Below are 20,651 nucleotides of genomic sequence, written 5' to 3'. Positions count from 1 at the left end.
TGCAAATGTCACAGCGTAACTACAATCTTTTCTGATATAAATTGTGAAAGCATTTGGAAAACCTGCTTATAGACAGCCCAAGTTTTTTCTTCACAAAATAACTAATTAAATAAAATTGATAATTTTATCTTTGGCCTAGAATGAAATTTATAAACCGCTTAGTTGAAATGATCATTTTTTAAGATGAAGCAGATCAGTCTTTCTCAACTAGGTGCTTGAGATCCACACTGTGAAGACTTTCCTTATGGAGAAAAGGCTATCCTATAAGTGGGCTTTCAATTCTACAATGTAAAAGGCACTTGCTAAATAAGTGTTTTGCAAATTCCTAAGACACAGCTCCTACTCTCAAGAAGTTTACTGGAAGTCTTGAGGCATATGCACATAGAAACAAATCTAAGAGTATTGATATCAAAGTGTCTGTGATGGAAACAATAATGTGCAGCTTAGATGCCCCTGGAGGAATGAATGGCCTACTCCTTCCTCAGCAGTTGGAAGAGGGCTTAATTGTTATTCCTCTTTAAGGGACAACTGCTTCACTCAAAGTTACACCTCTTTCCAGAGATGGTCCACAACCAGTCACTGATCAGTGTTGGGGTTTAAAGACCAGTCCCCCTCACTTCAACTCAGGACACCTCCAAAGGGCCATCCAGCTCCAGAGTTCCCATAGGGTAGGAAGAGGCCTTTGGGGGACTGCATTGAAGCTCACCTTCTCCCTTTGCCCAAACCTGCTTCCCTCCTCTCCATCCAGAGATGTTGATTCCAAGGCTCTTCCAAGTAAATGTCTTGCACGGTAATCTCTACTTCAAGAATCTGTTTTCTGGGGAACGCTATCCGTGATATTATCACTACTTCACATCAGAATCTGGCTCAAGGACTGCTTCTCACATACGTAACTCACACAACCATTCCTAAGAGGTTCCATTTTGGATCGATCCATGAGACAAAATTATTATTATTTCAGGGTGCCAACTAATTACTAGGACTTTACAAGTGTGCTAAAGAATGGGAAAGACTGTGAAGTACCAAGTATATTAATGTTCTATCACAAAGAAAAGCTTTTTTTTGAATCTCTGTTATTTACCAGCTATGTAATTCAGGACTGATAGTTAACCTTCTGGAGTGTTTCCTCATCTGTCAACTGGAAAATTTCTGCCTACAGTAAAGCTGTCTAAGACACCACCAACACTACAGAGTTATTATTAGATTAATAAAATTTCTGTGCCACACCTGAGTGGCAGTCATTAAGGGGGAGGAGAGGATCTAGCTTTGAATGACTTACCTGGATCCTGAATGAATTTACTCCTGTTTTTTGATAATACAGTTGATCTTTGAACAAATGCTGCCAGGACCATTGCCTTGCTTTCCACCTTCACCTCTTGCTCCTCTTGACACAATATACAGGTAACAAACTGTCTCTGTTCAGGGACCTGAGTTTGTGCTGGGCCCAATGCTGTAAGTGTCGTATCTGAAACCATAGGGCTGCAATAAAAAGTGTACGAGTTTCATCAATGAGCCTAAGAAGTTTCCATTTAATCATAAAACAGTGGACTCCAGATAGGTACATATTCCACACACGTGGTTTTGACGATCTGAGCGGCAGAAGTCTTTCACATAGATCAAACCATCTCCTGTAATCCTCACAGCAATCCAATATGCAACACAGAAGCCAGACACTCACTTAACTGACCCTAGTGCACTCATTCTTTTATGACTGTCAAGGGTGTTCTGTGTGACCCATCATCCTGAGCAGAAACATGGTATCTATAGTCAGATATATATGTATAAACATATATCAATAAATTCAAATTCTAAGAGTAATTCCTATAATTGGAAGCTGTAAAATTTACCTACCAACCCTTCTAAAGTACTTCAGGGTTAAAAGTGTACTTCTTAAAAAAAAAAAAAAAAAAAAAATATATATATATATATATATAAAATGTTTATTTATTAAAAAAAATTTTTTTTTTAATGTTTGTTTATTTTTGAGACAGAGAGAGACACAGCATGAGCAGGGAAGGGGCAGAGAGAGGGAGACACAGAATGTGAAGCAGGCTCCAGGCTCTGAGCTGTCAGCACAGAGCCCGACGCGGGGCTCGAACTCACGAACTGTGAGATCATGACCTGAGCCGAAGTCGGATGCTCAACCGACTGAGCCACCCAGGCGCCCCTATTTTATGTTTATTTTTGAGAGAGTGTACAAGCGGGAGAGGGGCAGAGAGAGAGGGAGACACAGAATCCAAAGCAGGCTCCAGGCTCCGAGCTGTCAGCACAGAGCCTGAGCAGGGCCCGAACCCAAGAACCATGAGATCATGACCTGAGCTGAAGTCAGACGCTTAACCAACTGAGCCACCCAGGCGCCTCAAAAATATACTTCTAAGGAAGAAAAGCAACATCTTTTCTAGTTGAGAAACCAATGGTCAAGAGATTAAAAAATGTTGATTATTTTTTACCTATTATCAAGAACAGCAGAGGCAGAGGCATCCAGTTCTAAAGTCTGCTGAAAGAGTTCTTTGTTCTCATCAATAAAGTGCCGTTGCATCTCAGACATCTGGGCCATGATCTTTTCTCTGCGGAGCCTGGCAATCTCGGCTTTTCTCTTCCTCTCAGCTTTGTCTTTGTCTCTTGAACTCTGAAATTATGCTTCATTTAATTAGACCATTAGATGCTAAATGCACATTTTTACCCCAAGGGAGAACTATCTTTATTGTAAATACTGGTTAAAAACTATTTTATAATCTCATTTATCTAAACAAGAGAAAAGATTTTTTTAACCTGTTAAAAAAAAGGCAGAGCAAAAAAAATTGCTACAATAAATAAAGATAAACAAATAGTGGCACGTTTCTTGGAATTCACATTTTTTGTGAATATCAACTACCAATTTATTGCAGACAAGTTAAATTACTTATAGTGAACTTGCTACCATGCTGCAGTAGGACCACATGCTGCCTCTTATACCTCCTCCATTATGGTTCCTTCAGTCTCTGCCACGGGACTGGTGGACGAACTCTCTCTCATCTTCTTAATAGCATTAAAAGTCTATGACAAAATGGATCAGTTATTTGGAAGCTATGAAATATTATCAAAATTTAAAGATAACAAACACTGAATGTTTCTTGCAAAAAAGCAGAGCGATGCAGGACATTTTACCTTTAATATCCACCTAATCATGTCTTTGTGGACGTCTAGGTAGGGAGCGTTCTGTAGTGTTTCCAGCATAGCCAGTATGCTAGGAGAGTTGTTTGGGGCTTCACCAGGTTCTAAGGCAGAAAAAATAAAACTCACGATAACAACAGCTACCACTTCACAGTGCTTATTACTGTGCATGAGAAGATAAATAAAGTTGCTTATAACATCATCTGCCCATCATTTAATTACAGCTCTGCTTTAATTACAGCTCTGCTTTTTAGAGATTTTCAATATTTCTTAAGAATGTAATGTATCTGTACTTTTCAAACAAATTGTTAACTAGAATGCTTTCATCATTCAAAACGGACATCTTACACCAAATGATTATTTTAACATAGCTTTTAGCAAGATTAAATAAAAACCCAGCTGAAAGGACTACCTCAGATTTTACAAAGTCTAAGAAAAGAGCTGGATTATAGGTGTGTGTGTGTGTGTGTGTGTGTGTGTGTGTGTGTGTAAAAATATATCAACGTGTTTTGGTCTTTTAATAAAACCTAGATTCAAAATAAAATCCATTTCTCTCTCTGTAAGTTATTTTTTATTTGAGGGAAAGACATACATGTCAAATCCATAATCTCAAGAGTATACTTAATCTAATGTTAGCTGATTTAGTTTTATAGTCAGAAATGTCCAGTTCTTGATTTTCTTTAAGTGCTGCCATTTAGGCAAAATATTCCTAGGAGGGGAAGAGACTAAACTATGCACTCTTTAATATTCTTTCAGATCTAAAGTTCTGTGGCTATAGTTTAGGGATTTGACTCTAAACAGTGTGTTTTTTTTTTTTTTTAATTTTTTTTTTTTTAACGTATATTATTTTTGAGACAGAGAGAGAGCATGAACAGGGGAGGGTCAGAGAGCGAGGGAGACACAGAATCTGAAACAGGCTCCAGGCTCTGAGCCGTCAGCACAGAGCCCGACGCGGGGCTTGAACTCACGGACTGTGAGATCATGACCTAAGCCGAAGTTGGACACTTAACCGACTGAGCCACCCAGGCGCCCCTAAACAGTGTGTTTTTTTTTCCAACGTTTTTATTTATTTTTGGGACAGAGAGAGACAGAGCATGAACGGGGGAGGGGCAGAGAGAGAGGGAGACACAGAATCGGAAACAGGTTCCAGGTTCTGAGCCATCAGCCCAGAGCCTGACGTGGGGCTCGAACTCACGGACCGCGAGATCGTGACCTGGCTGAAGTCAGACGCTTAACCGACTGTGCCACCCAGGCGCCCCGAGTGTGTTTTAATTATATAAAATGTTTAAAGAAAAATATAAGGAGGGGCGCCTGGGTGGCGCAGTCGGTTAAGCGTCTGACTTTGGCTCAGGTCATGATCTCGTGGTTCATGGGTTCGAGCCCCGTGTTGGGCTCTGTGCTGACAGCTGAGAGCCTGGAGCCTGCTTTGGATTCTGGGTCTCCCTCTCTCTCTGTATCTCTCCTGCTCACGCTATGTCTCTCTCTCTCTCAAAAATAAATAAAAACATTTAAAAAAATTTAAAGAGAAATATAAAGAATGTTCAGAGAAAATGATGATTATTGAAAAGAAAGACAAAAAGAGAAACAGAATCTGAGATTGTATAGTGATGAGTGGATGAAATTAGGGAGTTTTCTGTGTGGTTATCCTGAAGTAAAAAAAAAAAAAAAAAAAGACGGCACAAGATACAATGCTAATCCATAGAAAGAAATACTGACAGAGAAAAGAACAGGAAAGGCTGGCACCTAACAACATAGTCTTCAGTGGGGAAAGGCAGTTTCCTGTCTTCCTCCCACTTTCCTGGATGAGGGCAAAAGGGGAAAAATAGAGAACTAGCAGCAAATAAGACCACTCCTGTCATAACACCTACTGTCACTCCCAGGATACCACCATAAATTCTTTAAAATACCTCAGCAAATGGATGATTGTAGGTCTGGGGCAGGGAAAGCACAAATGCGCCTGGGGCATCTTTTGTGCCAGAAGGCAATGTGGTGCGCAAATACTAATCGGCTTGGGTCAAAAGAACAGTGAAGCCAACTGAATAGATTCCCACTGACCAAGATTGGCAGTTTAAGCTTCAAAAAGAAACTATTTTAAAAAGGAAATCTTGATATGTGACTATAAAACACTGAATAAATAAAAATCAAAGAGTAGTATTTTTTTCTTTTTTTAGAGAGAGAAAATGAGCATGTGAGCAGGGGAGAGGGGCAAAGGGAGAGAGGGAAAGAGACTCTTAAGCAGACTCCACGCTCAGTGCGGAGCCCGACACGGGGCTCAATCCCAAAGCCCTGGGATCATGACCTGAGCTGAATCAAGGGTTGGTCAGTCAACAGACTGAGCCACCCAGGTGCCCTCCAAGAGTAATATTAAAAACCAAAAACACAACTGTCCTAAGCAAACAAAAAAGATTTACAGTTGTCACCACTGAAGGCAACTTTAGACCAACTGCTTATTTTGAAAATCAGTAAAGGAAAACCTTTTCCTTAGAGAAGAAACACGATGGCTAAAACAAATGGTTTTAAAAAGTGTGCAAATATTAAAGTAAATATAGCAAAGTACTAATTACTGAATCTAAGTGGTAGGTACATGGATGTTTACTGTACCAACTCTTGCCTGTATGTTTAAAATTTTTAATAATAAAAAGCTAGTAAAAAGGTGCCTGGGTGGCTCAGTCAGTTAAGTGTCTGACTCTTGATTTTGGCACAGGTCATGATCTCAAGTTGGGGAGACTGAGCCCTGCGTTAGGCTCTATGCTGACAGTGTGGGGATTCTCTCTCTCTCACCCCCTGCCCCTTCCCTCATGCACACGCTCTCTCAAAATAAACATTAAAAAAAAAAAAGCTAGAAAAAAAGCCTCCTGGCCTTTGAGAAAAAAATCACATTACTTTATAAAAATGATACACTAATTCCCTATAGCACATTTTCTTCTTTTCAGTGTCTTTATAAGATAACAGCAATAATGTAGAAGTGAAATCCTGATAGCATACTTTGTGTTTTCAAAAGCGTATGTGAGAATTTAAATGTATGCACTATATTGATTTCAAACTAAGGACTCCTCATTAAGGTTTTCAGTTTATAAATTAAAATTTATGTATTTTAAGTATGCACAGTCCCTAAGTATTTTTATGAATATATATCAGGATCTGATATAGTACCTTTAACACACAGATGAATACATACAGCCTCAGAAATTTGGATCCATTATAACCTGTTTAGAATTTACATGAGCAAATAAGAGGTTATATTCCATATTTAAAATCACTGCTATCTTGAATTAGTTTAGTAAAAAGTGTATATACATACTTGATATCTTCTGAGTGAAGGTAAATGTTACTACATGCTCTTCTGTGACACTGTCCAAATGCTGTTTTTCTTCCTGAAGTGCCATTCCAATTAAATGTAACACCTCAAATAAAATATTTTGTAACTTTTAGTAAATCAAAAACCAAGTACATATGTTTGTAAGAAATAACAAAAATGTTCATGATTGAGAAAAGATAAAGCAAACCACTGAAGACCAAGTGCAGTAAAAAACAGGCTGAAGTACTAATTTTTATTAAATTCAAACTCTGACCAACCATTCATATAATATGTACTTTTCAGTTTTATGCTATCCCTATACTATGGTCTTAAAAAAATCTTCAAAGAAATCTCAGTGGCCAAATAATTAGAGCTGAAAGCATCTATCATGTAATGAGCTAGTCTACAATACTCTCTAGTTAAATTTCTCTAAGGACTAAAAATCTTAATCATCTCAGAAAGACAGATACTTTTATTTCTAATGCCACGTAACTTATAATGATGTTTACAGTTCTTCTTTATATCTCGCAAAAAATTCCTTACCAGGCTTCTAAGAAAATATAAAATTACACTGAGTCTATTTGCATTTTTACTGCTCTTATCCTGCTCCTCAATTTTTGAAGGAGATGTATGTATGGCGTCTGTACGTTTCCCCACACAAAGAGCTATTGTGGCTGTTGGAGACTTGGATGAATTAGGTTAGCTTGAATGACACAAAGCAAATGTACACAAAAGGTAAATAGCCTTCACTCTTTTTTTTTCTCCATCATTTCCGACAAATCTTTTGCTCAGATAATACTGATGGTCTCTAGTAGACCATAGCTTTGTGCTTTTACGTTTTAAGCATATTTATAAATGGGAGGGGGGTATAAGTATACACACATCTTAGCCAATGAGATACTTGAGGCTGCTGAGACAATGGAAAGAAAAGTAGCTTTGGAAGAAGGCTCTGGAAGAATGCTCACTTTCATTTGTATCCTGGCTTCACTGCTTTCAAGCTACATGGCTTCAGGGAATCCCTCTGAGCCTAATTTCATCATCTTTAAAATGGAAAAAACCAGTTTCCCTTTAGAGTTCTGAAGATTGCAAATATTGTACGTAAAAGTACTTAGCACAGAATAAGGTACAGAGTAGGCTAAGTCTATTAACTGAATAATTACTATTATGTTATTTACTAATTGAGTAACACACACAAGCTGACTGAATCTCACTGAAAACTGACTTGCTCATCTACATAATGGAAAAAGTTGTATCTACCCAAAAGGGATGTTGTGTGAATTCAATAAATAAATAATTCAAGAATGAGTTACATCAAAGCTATAAAGTAAAATACCAACAAGGTTCTAGACATGTCACTTACTAGCTATAAGATCATTAGTCTGTGAGTTTCAATTTCTTCAACTGCAAAATACAGATACTGATGAACCCACGGGGGTTTTGAGGGAATTAAATAAAAAACACAGGTCAAAGATAAGACATTATACAAACGTCAGAGTACTGCATAAACAAAGACATATCACCAACAATCAATGAGAAGCAGATAGGCCAACAAGAAAAGGGAACCACAACCATGTGGTATAAAAACATATCTGCCTGGCTATCATTTTCGCTGTCAGACACAAAAAAACAGTAATAATATTACTATATTTCAAATTAAGGTAACATGGCATTTTGTGCTAAATTGTCTGTATATAGATATGGACAAGAATATTCTGGCTTTTACCAAAAATGCGCAGAAATATAAATAATAAATGTCTTCAAACCTACCCTTTGCAGCATGGACTCAGACCAGGCATATCCATTGTGTTCTACAGCCCATTGCAGTATTGTCCTCATGATGCACAACATCACGTCTGACTGCAAAATGTTTACCAGACTTGCAAACAGAGGGCAAAATGGAGGCAGAACTGGAGGTGGAAGTGCTGCACAAATAAAGTTATTATTGGTTTCTTTGTAGAACATGCTTAAAAAAAAACAAAAACAAAAACAAACAAACCTATCCCTGTATTAGATACTTTTGATAGGTCTTCACTCAAAGAATATCCACTAATACACATGTTAAAACTGTATTTTACCTTCTCAAGGTCAAATGCATAAAAACAGCTACATAAATAGAAGCAGTACAGAGGAAAGCTTTGTTTTCCCTAGAAATGTCTTAGGATCTGAGACAAAATCAGTAACCCAAAGGTGACTCAGTACTAATTATTCCTATATTTGCATATTTATTAGCCTTGAATGTTCCCTCGGAAAGCATATATTTAAATCTTTCACTTCATCAAGGATAATCATTATAGTGGATAGAAAACGTTTAACAAGAAGAGACTGACAAGAGAGTTTTAGAAAGATTAAAAGTACCTGTATCTTCCCTATTTTGTCGTTTCAATTTCCGTTGAGCTTCCTCTGCCTAATAAGAAAGGAAGACATTTGGACAGGGAATTAGCAATGCACAGCTACCTAAAACCCAAAACTACTAAGTTAGTCTTTGTCATATCATCTTCTGATTTCATTTTACTTATTTATTTACTTTATTATTTTTTTTGTTGGAGGGGCTGGGGAGAGAGGTGGAGGCGGAAAACCGAGGATCTGAAGCAGGCTCCATGCTAACAGCAGAGAGCCCAATGATGGGCTCGAACTCATGAACCATGAGATCATGATCTGAGCCGAAGTCAGATGCTTAACTGACTAAGCCATCCAGGTGCCTCTCATCTTCTGATTTTAGAAGAGATTTACCCTTAGTTTTATATATAGTCCCCCCTCCCCACACCGACACATCAAGGTTATTTTTTTCCCCACTAACCACCCCCCCACCCCCCAAACCCCAAGGAGTTCTTTCTTATTTTAAAAAGCAGGGGAAACATATACAAACCAAAACCAAAAAAGTTATTTGGGTCTCAGTTCTGCAACATGCATCTAAAACTAAACAAAAGCTTCATGTTCAAGTTTAATTAACGCCATCTACTGAAAAAGTATTTTAAGAGTAGACTGCTAAAAGACAAAATTTGACTAAGACTCATGAGGAAAATTCCATAAATTTCTATGGGAAAACATGTTAAGTAGTAGCAATTCTGAAATGAACATAAAATGGCTTAACTGACTATTACATAGGTTGACAATCTGTCTTCAAAAGCCAGTAAAATACAATTACATACGTGTGGTTATGTATATTATTATATAGAACTTATGTATGTAGCAAACATGGGGAGGGGGAACCCAAAATGTTAGGAAGTGATATTTTAGGTAATCTATACTTTCCTTCATTATACTTCTTATATTTTTCAAATTTCCTATAATAAAAATGTATCCTTTTTCAATCTCTGAAAAGCAGTAAAAGTTGTTTAGGAAAAACAAAGAAACACAGCTCTTCCTCAGTACACTTTTAATTTTCCCAATTACCTTGGACTGCTCTGCCCTTGAAAAGTGATAGAAATACAAATTGAACTCTTTGGCGCACTCTGGTTTCAGTTCGTACATGCCTCGTCCTGTTAATCCAGGTTTTCTATGGAAAAAAAGTCCTTAAAATATTATTACTAAAGTCATACACTAATTTATGAGACAAGCTTAGATAACAGAATAAAAAATCAAAGCTCTCATTTACTTCTGGTGGATGTAAGCTGTTACTATTTTCTATGGGTTAATTTGGCAATCTACAGCAAAGCTCTATGTACATCATTTTGCCTGACACATCCACTTTGAATTAATCCTAACTGGACAGGTGAATGCGATGGTCATTGTAGTGACAATTCAAAGTCTAACTATAGGGAATAGGTTACGCACATTACGACACCTCTAAACAGTTGAACATCACTAAAAGTAATAATAATTTTTAAATTTTGACATACAAAGATATCTCTGATAAGTTCTACTTATCAGAGTAGAAGTGGAAAAAAGTAGGTACAATTTTAAGGTTTAGAGAATCTTTTATATATATATATGCACCTTTTATATATATTATATATATATTTCTGTATTTCTCTAAAAGCAAGTGTTGTATCATTTAATTTAATTTAATTTAATTTAATTTAAGTCTTCACACCCAGTGCAGAGCCCAATGCAGGGCTTGAACTCATGACCCCAAGATCAAGACCTGAGCTGAGATCAAGAGTCAATGTTTAACTGGCTGAGCCACCCAGATGTCCCTATATATTGTATCTTTATAATCAACAAAAATAAAGACATTACTGTTGGGGTGGGAGCAAGGAAAAAGCAGCATTGAGAAGCTGTCTCAACAACCTTAGTGGGGATAAACTGGTTTACTGACTGGGCAAGCACTGGAAGAGTGAAGGCAGTATTCAAAGGCCATCCCATAACTTAAGAGGCGCATTCAAATGAAAACGAAGAAAGCAGTTTTAAGAAAGCTCAATGCACTGCCTTAGGTCATCTGTTCAGTTTAATGTCAATTATCTGAAACTATCAGCTATGAACACTGGTTCTGAGCACAGTAAACATTCTCATAAATCAATTTTAGTTACTGAGTGAAGAGCTAGATCAGAAGAGTGAAAGGACAGTGAGAAATCTAGTTCAGAAATTTGTATCTGAAAAGGCTGTCACTCTCTGAAGGCAACAATTTCATTCTCAGTTCCATCAAAGGAAACACCAAGAAAAATTAATACATTAAAAACAACTGAACGGGAAACAACAGGAAGTAAACTCACTTGAAATGCGCAACTGCTTCAATTACGCTCTCCATGCCAGTCTCCTTGTTCTCCTAACAGTATGAGAAACAAGTGTGTTTCATGTTAATTGTGTATCTGCTAGCACTTTAAACATTGTGCTTTTCTCTCTCTTTTTTAACTTTTATTTTTGACAGAGAGTGAGACAGAACGTGAGCAACGAGGGGCAGAGAGAGAGAGGGAGACACAGAAGCAGGGTCCAGGCTCTGAGCTGTCAGCACAGAGTCCAACGCAGGGCTCAAACCCACAAACCATGAGATCATGACCTGAGCTGAAGCTGGATGCTTAACCCACTGAGCCACCCAAGTGCCCCTGTGCTTTTCTCTTCTTAAGCCCTACACAGCAACTCTATGAAGCGGCTATACTATTATCCCAGTTTTTATAGCCGAGGATTCCATAGTAAACATAATTATTAATATATAACGAGGGAAACTTAGTTGATAAGCTAACATTCATTCAGACTCATACAGTTAAAACTAAGTCACTATCCTACGGTTTCAAGGTGACAGCTTTCAAAAGGAATTAACTTAAAAGCACAAAGTACACATAACATTTAAAATTTACGTAAGATATTTAGCATTTCGTGAAGGTTACACTAATTTCTTATCTATTTTTGGTAAAACAGCATTTCTGAAATCATATCCTATTCATAACAAGATGTTAATAGGAATTCTAATTAAAGAATTCTCTGGTCAAAAATGTTTGGCAAATATAGTTGCCATTACTTTGTACAAGATGTATTTTAAAATGCTGTTTTAAATTGTATTCTTCTTTATTCTAAAGTCGAAGTGAAACTGTAATCGCTTTCTCATCTAGCAACTCAGGATTCGTTTCCTGTATTAAAAAAGCACAAGTAATTTTTATCCTGACTAGATATCTAGTGGTATTAAGAAATTATTAATTATTGTTCTTTTAGGTGTGATCGTGGCATACGGATAGACAAGTTTTCCTAAAAGTCCTTTTGGACCAGTTTCTCCATGTTGGCCCTGCTGACATCTAGAGCAGACAATTCTTTGCTGTGGGGGTTCTGTCCTGTGCATTACAGGATATTCAGCTGCACCTCTGGCCTCTGCTCACTGGATACCAGGAGCACCATATGACCCTGCCCTGAGTGGTGATCTGGCCAAATGTCTCGTGGGGGCAAAGTTGTCCCTGGCCGAGAACCATTGTTTTACACACATACAATTCTAGTTATAGATGAAATGGTAAACCTGGTATTCTGGGCTTTTTGTTTGTTTGTTTTGTTTTGGTTAGAACAGCTCAGCAAAATAAAATTCTGGATTACTGTTGTACAACAGTACACCTACATCAAACAGGCCAAAAAAATAAATAAAACAGCACAGACAAAAAGGAAAAAAAATGAAATCTTTTACCTTTGGCCCTTTTAACCATCTCATACAAACCAACTACTTATAGTACAGCTAAGTACATACATAAAAAAAGTTACTGGAATGCTCGGAATTAAGACTGTTTGTTGTTGTTGTTTCTGTTTGTTTTTTTTTTTTCAAAGTTTTTTTTTTCTCCTTTGAAATTATAACGAACATGGTCTACCACAAGTAAAGTCAGAACTAGAACAGAGAACACTCCAAAGTCTGGTTTGGTCATCTGAGATCATTAAAAATGGTTGACCCCTAACAATACATACAAAAAATATTAAATGTAAATAAAAAACACAAATGAATTTTCCTTTTTCAAGTACTTTTAAGAAAAAAACCAGGGCCTTGGAAGTTTTGATTCTTCTTTTTCCCTCCCCTGTTGCAAACTCACGCTGTGGTTTTGGTTGGATGGTGGAGAGCGTGTGTCATCTGTGGGTAAACTTGACATTCTTAACAAAATAATCCGGGGGGCGGGGGGGCAGGGATTCATGGTTGGGGTAAAGATAAAACACGACTAGTTGAAACTGGAGATGGGTTCTGTTATGTTTTCTATTTCTATAGATATTTGAAAATTTTCATAATGCAAAGTTTAAAGGAAGTATTACTATGAAACAAATAGGGGTTTAAATCCCAGAAGAATGACCATTAAGGTTGAAAGTTTTGATCTATGTTTCAAATTTGGGGAAACATTTTGAAAAGCCTCAAAGAAATAAGGACTACTCCTAACCATAAGTGTTGGTTATCTATCTGAAAAACCCTGTGGCTGAAAAATAGGTGGCCGAAGACCTTGAGATCCTAGAGGAGAAACAGTTATAATTAGCCTCTGAATGCCCATGAACATTATTTTACATTCACTAGAAGGAAAAGAGATGGCTCCCTAAGAAGAGTTTTTGAATGCTTCAGAAGGAAAAAGCTCTGGAAAACTTCAGTTTGCTCAACACAGCCGGGCAGGTATTTTCTCACTTCCTTCTCCAATTACACCACCCATGGCAACTTTGTAGTAAAGACTCTATAACAAGCCCTTATCTACTGGATACATAAATTCAGTTCTCAAGACCAGGTTTACTTTTTTTTTTTTTTTAAAAAAAAGAGAGAGAAGGAGACAGAACCCGAAGCAGGGCCTCGGCTCTGAGCTGTCAGCACAGAGCCTGACGCGGGGCTCGAACTCATGAACCACGAGATCATGACCTGAACTGAAGTTGGACGTTCAACCGACTGAGCCACCAGGCGCCCCAAGACCAGGTTTACTTTTATTTAGCATCCTTATCTCTTCTAAGAATTCCCTGTAAGAGATTCTACTTCTATGCTCTTTTCTATCCCCCATCCCTAGTATTCTCTCTTTTTTTCAGCATTAAAAAATTTTTTTAAAGTAATCTCTATGCCCAACATGGGGATCAAACCCATGACCCCAAGTTCAAGAGTCACATGCTCTGCAACTGAGCCAGCCAAGCACCCCTCTAATTATTTCTAGTAAGAGCGACTAGTAGGAGTTATACATGTCCTAGAATTGTAGTCTTTACCACTGGAAAAGGTATACAGAAGTAATCTCTACACACTAGCCTGACAGGGAGGGAAGAATTTCTAAATTTCTTTTTTAAGGTATAGGTACTTACATCTTCAGGTAAAGACTTCACCAGTTCACTATGAGCCATAGGTTTGATGCTTAATTGATGGATAATCTCTCGCTTAATTTCATCTGTAGCGTTTACCTGTCCAACTCCAGGACTAAATCTCTCTCCTGTCAATGCAAAAGTACATATCCACACATTTAACATAACCAGCATACTTAAGCAGTATATACTTATAATTCACGCAACACAATATATTTTTCTTTCTATGCAATGGGAAGGTAGCAACTGGCTTGGCAACAAGCTAGGGTGAGAGCAGCTCCTAACCTCTGAGGCTCAGACACAACAAGTGAGTGCAGGGTTTGGGCAGAGGAGAGAAAACTCTGGTTGCTGTTTTGAAAGAATGGGATCAGAAGGCAGGAAGGAACTGGATGTAGTAGAAAAGTGGTACAGCAGTAGTTGAACCAGTAGCCTCGGAAACTGCTTTTCCCGCCATCTGCCACATGGTAGCAGGGAGGGGAGCCTTCCTTTGTCCTTCTATCTAGTGGCAAATAAGATATCACCTCCTGACAGTAGCCAGGATTCTCTGTTCTATGAACTACAGAGTCTAAAATAGCAGAGGAGGTGGGGAAGGTATAGGATAAAAGAATAGGAAAGATGGAGGTGACAAGACTGAAAATACAGGCAGTAAGAAAAGAAACCTGCATCTATTAGCCACAGGTCTCTATTAATTTATTATTATTATTATTATTATTATTATTATTATTATTATTATTGTATCTAAAGCCAAGATAACAGTTCTGTGACACAAAACCATGGGAGGAAACATCCCTAAGATATAAAGTAGATATAAAATAGATCCTAAATATCCTATTCTTGCTTGCTATACTCTTCTGTTCCCCTTCTTTCTCCTCAGACAAGGAGTCTTTCAGATTATTCTACTTCAGTAGGTCTACTCTCTTGTTCCAAATTGCCACAGGACCATCACTCTCGGTGCTACAGTAACCAGAGGGGAGAAAGACGTGGATGCTCTAACCTTCCCCCCCAAACTGAAGAACCGCTCAACTAAAAGAAACATAGCTCAGAAATTCTGAACTATTTGCCACCACAAAAGCCAATGTAATTTATAAAGGTCGTAAACAATCCAAACTTACCAACAAGCATTATGATGAGGTATAGCATTTCTTCTATTAGAGTATTATTTTGCTGAACTACATCCTGTAGCAAGTGGGGGGAGAGAAAGTTCAGAGATAAGAATACCAGTACTGTATTATCTCAGGTGATGAACGTACCCCAAAAGAATGGAAGATACTTCTTTAAATGAGGCTTATAAACGGGCTTATAAAACATGCTCTTACCTTATGGGTAATCTCTGAGCTAAATCTCTTCCCATAGTCTGGAGTACTGAAAATCTGATAAAGTTCAAAGCGGCTGAGCATTATCATCAGGAAATGATTCGGATCCATCATAGAGACACCTGTCTTTTTTTTTTTTTTAATGTTTGAGATAAAGGAAAAGACAGAGGTCAAAAGGGTTACTAAATAATTAGTGAAAGATATTTTGGGCTGCATAGGTGAAAACAGCTTAGTCACCAATCCCAATACAAGATGAAAACCCATTTAGCCCAATTCCCTACTTGTGGAAGCTACAAGTGTGGACAAGAATCTAAGTTGGTAAAACAAAATGAAATAGAAACAAAACAACCCTCCTCTAAACCAACACATCAGAGTAACATGAACTATAGGTTCTCTTTCCTTTTAATGCTTTGAATTACTTGCAGCCCCATGAATGCAGTTCTTAAGTTTTATTTCAGCATTCTCCTATCACCATCTAGTATGTGGACTCAGAGAGAAACGTGATATGGCAATTAAGCTTCTAGTACTTTTTATATACGTGATATTAGACTGTTATCAAGAACTGTCAAACTAATTTTTGCTGATAAAAACTATACTAACTGAAGTAACAGCTTTTAAATATTAGTTTAATTCTCCTTTAATTTCATCTGTATAAATTCTAAATCAACTTGGATTTTAATTTATTTTGAACCAATCATTTTTGAAATTTACATTCCATAACTTTTCTATAATTTTTCAATCCACAGCAATAATATGGAAAAACTACTATATGATAAGTATTGTGCTATGCACAACAGACAAACAGGGACCAAGATATAGTTGCCATGATTTAGTGGAGGGGACAAAAAGTAAATAGGCAACCACAATCCAGAGCTATGAAAGCTACGCTGGGGATGAGCACCATGCTATGGGCCTTCCCAAATGGGATACGTAGCCACATTATTGTGTGTCTGCAATGGCTTTCTGGAGAAAGTGACCCTGAACACTAAGACATGCAGGAAAACAAGTCACTAGGTAAATGGAAAAGGAAGGAGGTAGGGTGGGCAAACTAGGGAGCAAAAGAAAGAAATGTGTAGAGTTTAAGACTTAAGACAGAGCATGGCAATTTCAGAGAATTTTAAGAAAGGTAAGTTTCACAAGCCTTGGAAATCAAATCAGTTTAAGGGGGTTGGGGCTTTAATCAGAGGACAATGAAAAAAGGACGGCTTTCAGGTTTCTGACTCTAACAACTATATACACGTTGAACAATACACCAAGGTAGGAAACGCAAGATAGGAGGAAGGTATGGAGGAAATAAGAGTAGTTTGAATATGTTAAATCTGAGATGTGTCCAGGAAATCTAGATGAAAATGTTCTACAGGCTCTTACTCATATGAGTTTGGAGCTCAGTAGACAGGGCTAGGCTAAAGTTACAGATTTGGAAGTAATCCTAAGTGCTGGGTTCTGTAGAAATAACAAGGAAAACAATTCCCTATGAACTGTAAGTTTAATGCTTTTAATTCATTACCTGAAGCATTACTATATCCTTGTCAAACATTTCACGCCTGCATTTCACATTATGGTAGTAATAAATCTAAAAAAAAATAATAATAATTACATTGGGCAAATAGATTTTTATTTGTGCAGGTCCCTCCTCTCCCCAATCCCCAAGAGCACATGGGTTCAATGCAAGTGTGAATGTGTGTGTGTGCACACGCACCAACACACAATGTGGCTTCCTCAACAGTTAATACTATCTTAGCAGAGATTAATTAGAAATTTTCAGATTTCAGTGTTCACTGTATGGTTCACATTTTGCAGCCAACTTTCTGGTTCTCCCAAGAAAGTTACTTCTGTAAGGTTTATAGCTACGAAAAATGGGGGGAAAACCTTATCTATACCAAGACTTGATGAAGTCTAAAACTTAAAACCTCAATTTCAGAGCTAATTACTATAGAGCTTTTTTTGATTGAAGTAGAGTCGACACACAATGTTACATGAGTTTCAGGTGTACAAGACAGTGATCGGACAAGTCTACACGTTACGCTGTGCTCACAAGTATAGGTACCATCTGTCACCATATAACACTATTATAATACCATTGACTCTATTCCCTATGCTGTGCCTCTCATCCTGACTCCAAAATTAGAAACCTATACCTCCCACTCAGCTTCACCCATTTTACCCATCCTCCGACTCCCTCCCCTCTGACAACCATCTAACAGAACTTTTACCACAATTTAAAGGGATGAAATCTGAATTTTTATTATATTACATTTGTTGTTCTAAAAAATGATCTCAAGTTAAATATCAAGAAAATTAAGTTCATTTGTACTTTTGATATTGTTTCTTGACAAAGTATGAATAAAAGTTCCAAGAAACATTTTGGTTTAACCTTACATTTATCTTCTTGAACAATTTTAATATAGATACTCAACTTTCAAAGACTTAAGTATGTTGAAAATTACAACCTTCACAGAAGTCAAAGGAATGGATGGAAACTATTCATAAACTAAAAATACACTTACCTGGTTTACTAAAGAGAACCCATTTCTTCTCCACATTCCTGCATGTACTTGGGCACATAAAACAAGACATCTAAGAGGGTGTTCTATCAACATGGGTGGGCTAAGTTCACTCTGTAAAGACAAAAAATAAAACAAAAAAAAAATACTCAAAAATCTCAACTCTATGAAGAAGACTGGTTGATAGGGATGGAAACTTTATATAAAACAGTAGTTAAAATTACTCAAAGTATGTTTGTGTGACGGTTAATTTTATGTGTCAACTTGGACAGGCCATGGCACCGTTTTTGATTAACACCAGTTAATGTTGCTGTGACGGTATTTTGTAGACGTGATTAATTTTTAAATCAGTAGACTCTGAGTGAAGCAGATTACTTTCCATAATGTGGGTGGACCTCATCCAATTAGTTCAAGGCCTTAAGAGAAAACACAGGATGAAGAAATTCTGCTTCCAGATTGCCTTTGGTCCTCAGACTACATCAACTCTTCCTTGGGTCCTCAGCCTGCCATGCCAGACTGCCAGGCAGGCATATTTCACACTTGTCAGGCCCATAAGTGCATGAGCCAATTCCTTACAATAAATCCATTTTTTTTTCTGTCTCTTTCTCCATACTTACATACCCATGTGCACATGCATGTGGATACACTCTTCCACTCGTTCTGTTTTTCTGGAGAACTCTTGTTTAATAAAGTTTGTTTCAAACTGATTTCAAATACATGGAACATAATACATAGGTATTTACTTTTAAATGTTAGTACTACTTACTAGAGGTAGTAGCTCTGGAAATTTATATGCCACTTCACTTTTGCTTAATAATACATGTAAACCTGCATGGAAGAATAAACAAAAAAAGTATTTCTACAACTGCAAGTCACTTAGAAAAAAGTCCTAAATATTCACTCAACTTTATATCTAACTTCTTTTCTCTTTTTCTTTGGGAACTTATCCCATTACAAATTAAGATAGAAAATGAATTTCATCCATAAATGAAGCTTTTTAATTGATACTCTAACGACCCTCTGGATCAAAGGCACATTTAGAACCACAGTCTTAATTACATGTACTGATATACACGGATGACATTTTATGGAGATAAATGTTAGACATACAAACACACAAAAGCAGTTATAGAACTATTAAAGCAATTTATATATGTTATGCCAACTTGAAGGGTCATGTTTCATTGGGCTATGGATTCTGTTCCCATTTAAAGTATAGTAGGAGAGATCCTTCTAGCAAGTGAACAGGGAAACTGGTTCTGGGATTCATGGTCTGCGTGGATCCTGATCTCAGAATTAAGTTCCCCAGAACTTCCAGTTTAAGATCAAAGCCTCTTAAGTTCCTGACTGCAAAGGGCTCTTATATAGCTCCACCTTAGTTAATTCTGTTACTTAAGAATTAATTATCCTGTTTATGTTGTCTAAACAGGGAATGGTTTTTCTAATCTTATCAGTGGATGTTGGCCATGTGGGTCAAGCCTGGCTTAAGGCTTTTGTCACCCGAGAAGACCTACATTTTGAGTCTCATTCTGACACTCTGACACTCAACCCCCACTAGTACACACTCCAAGTTGTTCTTGAACTATTTTGTATGTGTTTACTTAGCTCTTCAATTAGATTATAAGCATGCAGGCCAAGCTTTATCAACAGTGAGTAGAATGCTCAAAAATGTTCACTGAGAAGGTCTGAGAGTGGTAGACACCTAGGCAGAAATTAGTACATCTGAAGGGTACTATTTTCCTTGTGGGTAACTATCAGCATCAGCCTCCATCATACAACCAGATTTTTAAAGGCAGCAAAGATCAGCAGCTGAGCAGTAAACAGGACCAACGTTCCTGCACTCCAGCTGAATACTCTTCCACAACACCACGCTGTTACCTGCTCATATTGACTATCAACAGGTTCAGGATGCTCAAAGCACTTACAGAAACACAACTGGGCCTGAACAAGTTACAGAAATAAGAGATTTCTTCCCACAATCATAATTTCATACTAAGTGCTTTTTTGTTGTTCCATTTGTTTTTCTGGTTGTTGTTCCATTTGTTGTACTACTGATATCCAGATGGCTAAGTTATCTTAAATCTTCACAACTTCCAGAAGACTATTCTAATGCTAGGCTCTAGCAGGAGGAAGATGGGATAATGGTCAGAACAATGAAAAATTGCCTTCAGAAAACAGGGATTATTAGTCCTGATCCCATGGACATTAAAAGAATAAAGGAATACCAGGAATGGCCCTATGCCCACAAATTTGATAACTTAGATGAAATGTACCAGTTTCTTGAAAAACACAAACTACCAAAACTCATACAAGGAGAAACAGAGAACTAGAATTAACTTACATCCATTAAAGAAATGGAATCAGTAGTTAATAACCTTCCAAAAAAGAAAGTATCAGGTTCTTATGTCTTCACTGACGAACTCTACCAAACGTTTAAGGAAGAAATGGTATCAGTTCTCTACAATTTCTTACACACATACACACACGCACCCCACTTTCACGTCATATTAGGTTACTGAGCCATACACTTAAGACAAATTACAAATGCTGCAATGAGTAAAAATAGCTACCTTTAGAACTTCTTTCTACTCTCTCAGTTAAAAATGGAACTAAAGGGAACAACAGTATGTGAGCAGGATAAGATTTCCTACAATTAAAAAAAAAGAATCCCTGCAATCAAGAAATACAGAAGGAAGCTACACTGAAATGAGTCTGCAGAGATGGACG

At 37.3% G+C, this 20,651-nt stretch overlaps 1 protein-coding gene and 1 long non-coding RNA gene across 7 annotated transcripts in view; one reads left to right on the top strand and one right to left on the bottom strand.

The window, feature by feature from the left end:
* Positions 1-20,651, top strand: part of LOC147580952 (uncharacterized) — a 324,096-nt gene that overhangs the window by 138,246 nt on the left and 165,199 nt on the right. The gene's annotated exons all lie outside the window — the stretch shown is intronic.
* Positions 1-20,651, bottom strand: part of UBR2 (ubiquitin protein ligase E3 component n-recognin 2) — a 125,058-nt gene that overhangs the window by 27,934 nt on the left and 76,473 nt on the right. For all 6 annotated transcript variants that reach the window (XM_086706869.1, XM_086706871.1, XM_086706870.1 and 3 more), the window contains 15 exons: positions 18,691-18,752; positions 17,928-18,038; positions 16,928-16,993; positions 15,424-15,546; positions 15,220-15,283; positions 14,111-14,235; positions 11,104-11,156; positions 9,845-9,947; positions 8,807-8,855; positions 8,219-8,373; positions 6,455-6,557; positions 3,148-3,257; positions 2,956-3,036; positions 2,451-2,629; positions 1,280-1,479 (listed from right to left, as the gene is read on the bottom strand). In XM_086706869.1, the coding sequence (XP_086562995.1) occupies positions 1,280-1,479; positions 2,451-2,629; positions 2,956-3,036; positions 3,148-3,257; positions 6,455-6,557; positions 8,219-8,373; positions 8,807-8,855; positions 9,845-9,947; positions 11,104-11,156; positions 14,111-14,235; positions 15,220-15,283; positions 15,424-15,546; positions 16,928-16,993; positions 17,928-18,038; positions 18,691-18,752 (1,584 nt within the window). The remainder of the gene's footprint in view (positions 1-1,279; positions 1,480-2,450; positions 2,630-2,955; positions 3,037-3,147; positions 3,258-6,454; positions 6,558-8,218; positions 8,374-8,806; positions 8,856-9,844; positions 9,948-11,103; positions 11,157-14,110; positions 14,236-15,219; positions 15,284-15,423; positions 15,547-16,927; positions 16,994-17,927; positions 18,039-18,690; positions 18,753-20,651) is intronic.

This window comes from Puma concolor, chromosome B2, assembly GCF_028749965.1.
Source record: "Puma concolor isolate L17-30 chromosome B2, mPumCon1.1.hap2, whole genome shotgun sequence".
Lineage (NCBI taxonomy): Eukaryota > Metazoa > Chordata > Mammalia > Carnivora > Felidae > Puma > Puma concolor.
This window is presented reverse-complemented; position numbering and strand designations above follow the sequence as displayed.